At 29.1% G+C, this 12,041-nt stretch overlaps 1 protein-coding gene across 1 annotated transcript in view; it reads right to left on the bottom strand.

Moving 5' to 3' along the window:
* LOC145259815 (cleavage and polyadenylation specificity factor subunit 1-like) overlaps nucleotides 1-12,041 on the bottom strand; it is a 130,234-nt gene that overhangs the window by 94,186 nt on the left and 24,007 nt on the right. The window contains exons 5-10 of the mRNA XM_080117616.1: nucleotides 11,256-11,336; nucleotides 9,093-9,241; nucleotides 7,689-7,832; nucleotides 6,081-6,220; nucleotides 4,517-4,627; nucleotides 470-563 (exon numbers count right to left, since the gene is read on the bottom strand). Coding sequence (XP_079973742.1) covers nucleotides 470-563; nucleotides 4,517-4,627; nucleotides 6,081-6,220; nucleotides 7,689-7,832; nucleotides 9,093-9,241; nucleotides 11,256-11,336 — 719 coding nt within the window. The remainder of the gene's footprint in view (nucleotides 1-469; nucleotides 564-4,516; nucleotides 4,628-6,080; nucleotides 6,221-7,688; nucleotides 7,833-9,092; nucleotides 9,242-11,255; nucleotides 11,337-12,041) is intronic.

Below are 12,041 nucleotides of genomic sequence, written 5' to 3'. Positions count from 1 at the left end.
TCCATTGCTAATAAAATGATAAATATTGAACAACCAGTAAAGCTAAAATCTATAAATCATCCCCCAAAAGTGTATTTTTATATTTGCTAAAATATATGCACATATTACATGGGTTTTAACAATAATCTGAAAAAATAAAATAAATAAAATCAGCAATTCTACAACTAAATATTTAGCGATTTTAGAAGAATCGGAATCATAGAATTTAGACCCGGCCAAAATCAATCAAAATCGCCCAATCACTGCCTGTAATGTCACTTTCTTTCACACATGTTCACTTAATTTCTAATGGAAAATTTTTACTCATCAAAAGTGCAAATTCACTTGAAAAAGGATCCATTTTATTTTTGTGTCCAACTTTAATAATTCCACCATAATGTGGGTTGTACTTTATAACTTTGTAAAAGTGAAACGTTTGAGAAACCCAAATTAACCAAAATCGCTAAAAAACAAAGTATGAAATACTCACAGTTCACCTCCTTTCAGAGACAAAACTAATTTATCAAAAGAAATCAAAGCCGCTTGGCAACAGTCCAAACTTATACGAACTCCATCTTGAGGTTCTGAAAAATTAAACACAGCAAAAATCATTTAGAAATATTGGATCGTCTATTGAAAACGAAAACCCTTGTAAGAAAAAAAAACAAGAATCATTAGAAAAAAAGATAAAATTCAGTCAGACATTTTGTATTTTGCAATGGCAGATTTTAATTGAAAGACAGGGAGATAAATTAGTTGGTCACAAAGAACTGTTCCACATTAAAACCTACAATAAAACTATAATTCGATAAATTTTGAAGTCAGTTGTGTTTTCCGTGACAGAAACGTTGATTGAATTTTAAAATAAAATATGTATAAAATATGTTTGAAAGCCAAATTACAACGCAATATTATGAAAATAGACAAATATTTATGTTTTAAATTAATATTTCGGTGCTGTATGGCATCTTCAGACATTTTTCCTTTTTTTTTTCCTTGCTATGATGTTAAATCGAAGAAAAAAAGAACAAACAGTAAAGATTCCACGTGTTGGTCTGTGTGCGATGTTATTTTGAAATGCAAAAAGAGAACGCTTGGCGTGCATGATATGAAAGTTATTTATTTATTTATTTTTTTTTTTTAACTAAAACAGGAAGTCTGGTATATCCATGCAGATTTTTTATCCGACACAGTTTCCTGCAAACTTCGAACTGCCTGTTCTTCTGCATCACCAAAAAGGATTATATGTACAAACATTTTGTTGAATTAATAACGTGTATAACAAAACACGATTGTAAATAAAACTGCGTTAAATATGCCCATTCACAACTGTCTAAATTCCAGCTTCCTATTCTGATATTGTTTAAAAAAATAAAATTTCATTTTTCTTTGGGGCTTGGGAATCCTCCTCTACTTTTAAAAGTCAACATAAGTTTTTTGTTTTTTTTTATAATAGCAAAAATTGATTGAATTTCAAGTAAATCAATTGTCATGTCACAGTGATGAACATATCCAAAAATTACGCAAAATGATAAGGTAGAAATTATTAATGAAAATAGTTTTTGAAGACAATTAGCGAAAATGCAGTTTTGCAAAAAAAGAAACCAAGAGTTCAACTTGGAACTCTCTACCGCTTGCCTGTTTCCCTCCTGACTTCAACATAGATGTCTTCAAGTCCAACATAAACAAATTCCTGATGAACCACTCCCTTAAGTAATGACACTTTATCAAATCTCCAATACTAATGAATACTGTAATACTATCCCATTGATTACTGTACACAAAATAACCCTTATCTCAGAGTGGCTTCTGGGCCTTGATACGTGGTGACCTCCATGTAAAAAAAAAAAAAAAAAGGTAAACATTTTCTGAAAACTAAAAACCTTTGGCCAATTTAGCAAAACTTAATTTTCACGAATCGTCTTCGAAAACTGTTTTCATTAATAATTTTGTACCTTATCGTTTGTCATTTTTGGATATGTTCATTACTGTGACACGACAATTAAGTAGATACCATTGGTTTCACTTGAAATTCAATATTTAAAGATTTCGAATTTTGCTATTATAATGAAAAAGAACCTAACTTTCTTTTTAATTTGACAAACTTATTAATTGATGTACTGTATCCAAGATTTATATATATTAAAATGTTTTTGATTAATAATGAGGGTATAACCCCAATGATTTCGACGACCCTATTTATAAATTATGGTTTGGACAATCAATCAATGAGAAGCCTCCAACCTTATAATAAAAATATCAAATTTTGGATTCAAGTCAGTTTGTTGTCAACCTCCATCTTGAAACGATGGAATTGTGACTGCATTGATTCTTTGCCGCCATCTTTGTTATTAAGAATTACTCAACACTCAAGATCGTGACTGCATTGATTCTTTGCCGATTTGATTTACTGCCACCATCTTTGTTCAACATAATGGTTCAACACTTGACAGTATAAACTTACTATGAGACTTTGAGCTATATTTTTCACTTGTGTCATTATTTTTCCGCATTTATGGTATTTTTTATGGAGGTCATTGTTTTCTGATACTATTTTTACACAAACATGTTATGATTAGGGCTGTGACAACAACATATTCTTTTCCTTGTTTTGATTCTCTGGTATATATCCATTGATATCTTATGTTTTTATGTAGAGTGAGGTGATCCTCGGTTGATTGATTGTGTCTGTCGGATATATAATCAACAGTAAAAACAATGAAAAGAATATGCTGTTGTCATAGCCCTAATTAGGATTTATATATTTTAGAGGTTTTGACTCGGATTAATCATCTTAACACTAGTTTAAACTAACCTTTCTATAATCATAATTAGTACCACATTTTTTCCAAAATGAGAAAAACAGTACTGCTGTAAAAGGTCATTTTCTAATTGCTTCCATTATTTCAGCCACGAAAAGTAAAAGATAAATATCTGTTACTGCAAAGAGATGTCACTACTCATTAAGCCAACTACTTATAAGTCAAAGAGACAAACAGCTGTTTCTGTTGACAAATTACAGGATGCCAAGTGAAGATTGAAAAACTACTCACCCAATGTTACAAAAAGACATGTTCTTGTGTGTGTGTGTGTTTTAAATATACCGACATTGAAATGTTTTTGTAAAAGAAATTATGATCCAGACAAAAAATAGAGAAATAGAAAATGTTTTAGACAAGGTGTCACAAAGGAGTCAAGTGATTAAGAGAACCAGAAGCTGATGAAACAGGCAGACATGATGCTAGATATGATGGAAGCCTGAATAAGAACAGGGCTACTCAGTGTTGCTTGGAGCAAAAGTAATCTATTTCTATGAAAATCCCCCCCTCTCTCTCCAACCCATTCTTCCTTCGCTGCCCAGCCCATTCCTCTCTAGCTGGACCTACACATACACACAGAACTTTTCTTTTATATAATAGATTTTTTGAGAAATGAGTTTACATGTTCTTATCAAATCAGTACATAACATTGTAAAACTGATTTGCCTGGTGAACCCCAGCCCAGTTGATCCCTTATGAATGAATATTTTTTACTAAATTTTAAATTTTATTCATCCAGGACAACACGGATTAAGAAACTACAAACTTTGTGGGTGTTTGTTTAGTAGTTTGTTTTTTCACTTTTAACTAGACAAACATACACACAGACATTTGCCCTTTATATAATCAGTACCAGCAACAGAAAATTAGGTTTCAAAACAAAAAAAAAAAAAAAAAAGCAAATTTTTTTTTCTTATATCAATTCCCCAGAAAGTCCCAATTTTACTTATTGCTATAAATTTGTTAAACTTTAGTTTCAATTAAAGTTTTTATAAATAAAATTAGTATCCAAATTTAAAAAGAAATTTTTTTAAATTGTTTTAAATTACTGTGAAAACGGACATTTGTTCTTTTTAATCAATTCCATTATTGCAGCCACAAAAAGAAATAAAATTGGAAAGAAATTTTCCACCAGAAAGTAAGTTAGAGGTTAGGTTTATGTGTACTGGAAGTTGCATCATGGGAGGAAGTATATAGTAGAAGAGAGAAACTGGTTCTGCTTTTTGGGTGTTTTACGTTAAGATGAATAGGCATTAATGTTTGAGGATTTTCGACCAGCACCATAATCACCACGGAGTTGGTCAGGAAGATGCAGTTTATCTGAATGTAATTGCTGTAAAAAAAAAAAAAAAAAAAAAAAAAAAAAAAAAAAAAAAAAACACACACACACACAGCAAATAATGAAGTTATTTGCTGTTCTTTTTAATTGGTTCCATTATTCCAGCTACAAATAAAAAGAAAAGTGAAATATCTCTACGACTTATACAATCACTGATCAGAGACATCATTACACAATAAGCCAACTACTTATATGTCAAAAAAAACAAACAGCCGTTTCTGGTGATAAGAAGATTACAGAATACCAAGTGAAGATTGAAGTATTACTGACCCAATGTTACAAGAAGACATGTTCTGTTGTTTTTTCTAACATTGAAATATTTTTTGTATAAGAAAAGTATAACCCAGACAAAAAATATAGAAAAAAAAACAAGGCTTACTTAGTGGGAAAGCTGTACAACTCTGTGATATGCTGTTTAATGAGACACCATAGGGAGGCACACTTTGGTTCAGGTACAATAACGAGTTGACAGCAAACACAACCACACCACCTGCAAATAACCAATTTTTATGCAAATTAATAAAGTATACCTTTTTTATTATACAAAATCTGAGTAAATCAAAATTTGTTTCTAGTCTTTCTTCTCTCATATATTTCTATGACACAAAAAAAAAAAAAAAAAAATTTCACTTTCCACTACTTTTCTAGTCTCATAGTGTACATTTTTTTTTTTTTTTTTTTTTTTTTTACAAATTTTGGTTGATAATTTTCTCAGCTAAAACTTTGGTTATAGTCAGCTAACGTACTTCCTAACTCCCAGCCTGGCTGCTACTGGAAGCGGTGACAAGGCAAATCAGTTACTTCTTCATGATTTCTATCGTGAAGCGATTTAATGAAATAAAATATAAGAGGACATTATTTAAAAAGTATTCAATAAAAATTAACAAAATTATACAACTAAAAATAACACAATTAGCCTTTATTTACACTTTTAATAACAAAATTTAAAAAATAAAAGTTTTTATTTCATTTGAAATTTTAAAAGAAATATGTTTCCGAAATTATAAAAAATAAATATTTTTAGATTTTAAAATAAGTTTTTTTATCTGAATTTATATAATAAGTAAGTTTCTGACAGAGAAGGAAGAATTATTGTTTCCTGGGTTACAATCTATTCATCATACACATTGGCTAGTTTCTGACTTCAAAATATTTTTTTTTTAACTCTTTACATTAAATAGCTTCATGCCTTGTCTGGAGCGATATAACAAAAACAAAAAAGTTTACTGTAAACAAATCATTGTTGAGCCGTCCTCTTAAACAATTTGTCACAACCATTATATAATAACAGTGTGGAAAGTCACACCAGTAAACACCTACGGTTGATGTGCACTCTGTTGAGAAGCATTGGCATTCGAACATGGAAACCGTCCGATACAAAAGGTAATATGAGAATAAGACGATAAATGTAAATTTAGGCATTATTGGAGGTTGAGATGGCAGCATTCAAAGACATTTTATTTTTTGCGAGGTAATGATATTATCTTGTGCATGGCAGGTTGTTGTGAGTTGGGAAGAGGACAAAAAGAAAAATATGACGGCTGATTGGAGAAAAAGCGAGTGAGTGGTGGAAAAGAATAAGCCAACTTTTCATCGTGGGAGAAACATGAAAACAATTTGGACGTTATTTCTTCTTAACTCCCAAGAATTTACATGACTAAACTAAAAATTAATTCCGGAAAAAAAATAAATAAATATATATATATATATATATATATATCACCCAATCACAAAAAAAATATATATCACCTAATCAAAAAAAAAAAAAAAAAAAAAAATATATAACTCAATCACAAAAAAAAAAAAAAAAAAAAAAAAAAAAAACCATAGAAAATCTTTCACATTATCATGAAATATTCATTATCCTTGAGTGGTCTATGAGTCTTGATAAGGAGTAATTTGTTAGTGTATAAAAAATAAGAAAGGAAAAGATTTTAACTCACCAATTGGTTTCGGGATAGGTAAAGCAGCAAAACAATCGAATGGTAAATTATTGAGAGACCAAATAACAGGGTGCACCTTTTGTTGGATATTTAACGATATTGCCACAATGCTGCAAGTGTCTGTTCTCACGGCTGTACGTCTAAAATGACAAATGGAAACAAAAGTCAACACTGGACATTAAGAGCAAAAAATTTTTAAACATCTTTTAAATCAGATGGATCTCTTGAAAATAAAAAATTTCAGCTGCAACAGTAAAGAGTGCAAATGTTCAGATTTCCTCAGCATAAGTTGAAATATATATATATATATATATATATATTGTTGTGAGTTGGGAAGAGGACAAAAAAGAAAAAATATGATGGCTGATTGGAGAAAAAGCGAGTGAGTGGTGGAAAGAATAAGCCAACTTTTCATTGTGGGAGAAACGTGAAAACAACTTGGACGTTATTTGTTCTTAACTCCCAAGAATTTACATGACTAAACTAAGAATTAATTCTGGACAAAAAAGAAAAATATATCACCCAATCACAAAAATATATAAGAACAAAGAATAAATAAAACATGTTAAAAACACTTTAACAAGAGTTAAAAACATTTCATTTTCAAAAAGGAAACAAATTAAGTGGATTGTCCTTAATCCGCGGAGTTTTGAAAGAAATACTTTCCTTCTCATCAGAGGGTAGGAATTAGCAAAAAATGCGGAATCGGATTTTGCTTGCAAAGTATTTAACAAAACTACAAGTAGTAAGCCAGAGAGCTTACTTGGTAAAAGTTTTAAAAAAATAGTGAAGCAGAGCAAACGGGGGAAAAATATATAAATATATAAATATATATATATATATATATATATATAGTAGAGAGGCCATATGTTGCTCGGGAATGAATGAGGATTAACGTTTTACCCTCACATATTTTATGGTCATCAAAGAAATCAGTAAAATTTATTATTTTTTAATCCTCCCCGCAGTGACTTAGTCACAATATATTGTAGTCTACATTGCACTGTAGAGAACCTACTGGTGATTTTATAAAATTATTTTTTATATATAATGGCTTGAATTAAAGTTTAAAATGCAAATATCAAGTAACATGGTTCAATTGTGATCTAAACAGAAACATTCATTTCGAATGCAACATGGATTAAACGCAGAATATTCTGTGTAGCTTAATTGCCATATATATTTTATAACTTACTACCTAGCTCTACCTAAGTATTGAGCACTGTTGAAGTAAATACTTAAAATTTATGCATAAATTTATACTTTCGTATATTAATTTATGTGATTAAATGAAGTAACCATATATATATATATATATATATATATATATATATATATTGTATAATAAGATTTACTGGATCGATTTCTTGACTTTTGTCATCAGAATGTTCTTTCCCCACAAAAAAGTCAATATTTCCTTTCATAACTTGTCAAGAAGTTCTGCTACCTTTGTAATACCATTGAAACACAGGGTAGAGCAGATGCTAGTGTGATTGCAAGAATTCAGGGAACTTCTATCATTACTAACCAGCAGAGCATTACCACTGTCAACCAACACCTATCAAATGAAAAATGAGATTCACAAAAGAAAGAGAGAAAGGTACTCACCCTGACCAGGTTTGAAGAGGTTCGTATAGAATGAATATTGTGGGTTCGTAATAACCATGGAGAAACTGAATGTCAGAGACGTTTGTTATTTTCTCATCCATGATCCGCAAATCGATCAGGTAGGAAGAAAGAATCGGGGGTTTGCTGCAGTAAGAAAAAAAAAATTTTTTTTAACTTTATTCCTTGTCAATTTTATATATATATAATGTAATATAATAATTCTCCAAGTTCAAAATATCAAGTTGGTACTTGTACAGTTTAGTCAAGACATTAAAAAAATGAAAATATCGAAAAAAAAAAATTTTTTAATTGTACGTATCTGTTATGGAATGAAGTTCTCCGAAAAAAAATTTCACTTAATTTCATCGAATAGTTTTTATTTTACAACGAAAAAACAATGTTATGATACCGAGCAAAAGGTTCGATTTTTAGGAAAAAAAGCTAGTATTAAAGATGGGGAGGGAGTGTCGGTGCTTTACATTGAGTTATCTCCTGAGTCGTTTCTAAAATACAAACAAAAATTTAAAACAAAACCAAGATGTCGGCCTTCAATGTGCTCTCATAAAAACATGTTTTTCGGCTGTAAAAAAAAAAAAAAAAAAAACTATTTGATCAAATTAAGTGAAATTTTTTTTCAGAGATCTTCATGTCAAAACGGATATGTACAATATAACTTTTTCTTCAATATTTTCATTTTTTAATGTCTTGATTAAACTGTACAAGTACGATCAAGTTTTCTCAGTCATTTATTACTTTTCAAAATTAACCAATACAATATTGTTACGTATTGCATCTAACAAGTCTGCAAAATTATCTTTGCTACATTTTTAGTCATGTACTCAGACGTTCACCTTAAAAAACTTAGGAGAAAAGAAAACATTTTGAACAACTTAAATAATTCATACAACCGACACTGCCACTTTTCAAAATGGTGTTTTTTCTAAGTTTTTTTTCTTTTATACAATTAACAAGTTGTAAAATAGAGGGGAAGGTAGGTGTAGTGAAGAAAGAAATGTTTAAAAAGTATCGTGATTAACAACGCATGTATGTGTGGAGAAAGAGAGAGATAAAAAGAGAGAGAAAGAAAAGAGGAAGAAAGAGAGAAGATAAACATAAAGATAGAAAGAGAAAGGAGAGAAAACCAGGGAGATAGAAAGAGGGGGAGAAAGAGAGAGAAGCAGAGAGAGAGATTTCTAAAGATAAATGTTATCATATTTACTTTTTTTGAATTTTGAAATTTTTTATCCATGTTCCTTTATGCAACACCAGGTAACCATGTTAGATCTGTTTGCTTTTTTTTTTAATATTTAAAGTCAACAAGAGTCATGGCATCGGTTACTGCAGTTTTCTCAATAAGAGAAATAAAGCTGTGATATAATTTTCTATCAAGCAAACATTACTTACCATCCGAGTCCAGTATCTCCTTCTTCTAGACTGACATCATGACGGAAGGGAAGAATGGTGAGATGTCGGCCGTACATCAACATTGCTGCACAGCGTCCATCAGGATCCACACGCACACAAGGAAGATGTCGGTTTTCAACAAATCCGCACTAAATAAAAAAAAAAAAGCCAAAACTAAAATCTAAAGAATAACAAAAAAGTTTCAACAATAAAAAACATTTGCATTTTTTTTTATCTCACGTTTCGAAACAAGACCTGTGGCATAATGGATACAAGTGCTGAATTACAATTAGTTCTAAGTCATAATACATGATGGAATGGTTGTTGCCTCTATCTTCAAGTTTTTTGTACCTGAAAATGGACTTAAGAGAACATCTTCCTCTCAAGCCCGATGAATAGTGGAAAATATTCACAGGACGAATCAAGAACCCGAGCGGGTGGTATAGAACTATGAATATTTTTGTCAGAATTTTCCTTATTTTTAATCATTTATTTATTGTCTTTCATTTGTATCAAATAGTATTTCTTTTTATACAAACAAAAACAAAAATATCCCAAAAAAAAAAAAAAAAAAAAAAAAAAAAAAAAAAAAAAATGGACAAAAAAAAAAAGTATTACAAAAAATGGACAGAAACATATCAAACCGAAAAAAAAGCCACAAAACATATACAAACCCCAAAAAAAAAAACACAAAACACATCAAAAACAAAAAAAAAGGACCAAAAATTTTCGAAAACTAACAAAAGATAAAAAATATCCAAAACAGACAAAAACAAAAAAAAAATATCCAAGACAGGAAATGACAAAAATAAAAAAAAAAATATCCAAGACAGGAAATGACAAAAACAAAAAAAAAAAATATCCAAGACAGGAAATGACAAAAACAAAAAATATCCAAGACAGGAAATGACAAAAACAAAAAATATCCAAGACAGGAAATGACAAAAACAAACAAAAAATATCCAAGACAGGAAATGACAAAAATAAAAAAAATAAAAATATCCAAGACAGGAAATGACAAAAACAAAAAAAAAAAATATCCAAGACAGGAAATGACAAAAACAAACAAAAAAAAAAAAATATCCAAGACAGGAAATGACAAAAAAAAAAAAAAAAAAAACATTCAAGACAGGAAATGACAAAAAAAAAACATTCAAGACAGGAAATGACAAAAAAAAAACATTCAAGACAGGAAATGACAAAAAAAAAACATTCAAGACAGGAAATGACAAAAAAAAAACATTCAAGACAGGAAATGACAAAAAAAAAACATTCAAGACAGGAAATGACAAAAAAAAAACATTCAAGACAGGAAATGACAAAAAAAAAAACATTCAAGACAGGAAATGACAAAAAAAAAAACATTCAAGACAGGAAATGACAAAAAAAAAACATTCAAGACAGGAAATGACACAAAAAAAACATTCAAGACAGGAAATGACACAAAAAAAACATTCAAGACAGGAAATGACACAAAAAAAACATTCAAGACAGGAAATGACACAAAAAAAACATTCAAGACAGGAAATGACACAAAAAAAACATTCAAGACAGGAAATGACACAAAAAAAACATTCAAGACAGGAAATGACACAAAAAAAACATTCAAGACAGGAAATGACACAAAAAAACATTCAAGACAGGAAATGACACAAAAAAAACATTCAAGACAGGAAATGACACAAAAAAAACATTCAAGACAGGAAATGACACAAAAAAAACATTCAAGACAGGAAATGACACAAAAAAAACATTCAAGACAGGAAATGACACAAAAAAAACATTCAAGACAGGAAATGACACAAAAAAAACATTCAAAACAGGAAATGACACAAAAAAAACATTCAAGACAGGAAATGACACAAAAAAATATCCAAAACAAGAAATGACACAAAAAAATATCCAAAACAGGAAATGACACAAAAAAATATCCAAAACAGGAAATGACACAAAAAAATATCCAAAACAGGAAATGACACAAAAAAATATCCAAAACAGGAAATGACACAAAAAAATATCCAAAACAGGAAATGACACAAAAAAATATCCAAAACAGGAAATGACACAAAAAAATATCAAAAACAGGAAATGACACAAAAAAATATCAAAAACAGAAAAGAATAAAAACATGAAAAATTATCAAAAGAATAATCAGATTCTTACCCTCAACTCTGGTTCTTCAAAATAATGTAGAGATAAGGTTTTCAAATCGTGTGTGCCTGGATCATATTCCACAAGAGATAACTAGAAAAAAATAATTCAAACAATCAAAAATAGCAGGAACCATGAAAATGGCAGGGGTAATAAAAGAAAATGAGTTTTATTTATTTTTATTAAACTCAATTTAAATATTTTATATTAATTGTTGGAATGTATGAATATATAATACTACGATATTGTTCTACAATAAAATGTATTTATTAAAAAATTATCTTTTTAACATTTTCATCTGAAACCTCTTTAAAGAAATATAAGAAATTATTCTATTTCGTTTTATTAAAAAAATACAGGCTATAGTTAGCTAACGTACTTCCTAATTTCTGGCGTAGTATTGCCAGAAACAGTGACAAAGCAAATCAGTTCCTTCACTTTCATTGCTCTTCAGTTTTTCTATTGTGAAGCGATTTATTGATATAAAATATAAGAAAAGAATATTAAAAAGTATACAATAAAAATTAACAAAATTATACAGATAAAAATAACACAATTAGTTTTTATTTGCACTTTTGATAACTAAATTAAAAAATAAGTTTTTATTTTATTAGAAATTTTATAAGAAATACATAACTATGAAATTTTAAAAATAAGTTTTTATTTAAATTTACATAATATATATCTGTTTATGAAAGTATAAAAATAAAATTATTGAAATCAAAATAACAAATAATCTATAGATGCAAGAGAAAAAAAAAGCAAAACAACTTATTCACCTTGCCACTGCTTCCGGTT

This window comes from Euprymna scolopes, chromosome 35 (assembly GCF_053919585.1).
Source record: "Euprymna scolopes isolate OS-2025 chromosome 35, ASM5391958v1, whole genome shotgun sequence".
NCBI classification, from domain to species: Eukaryota; Metazoa; Mollusca; class Cephalopoda; order Sepiida; family Sepiolidae; genus Euprymna; species Euprymna scolopes.
This window is presented reverse-complemented; position numbering and strand designations above follow the sequence as displayed.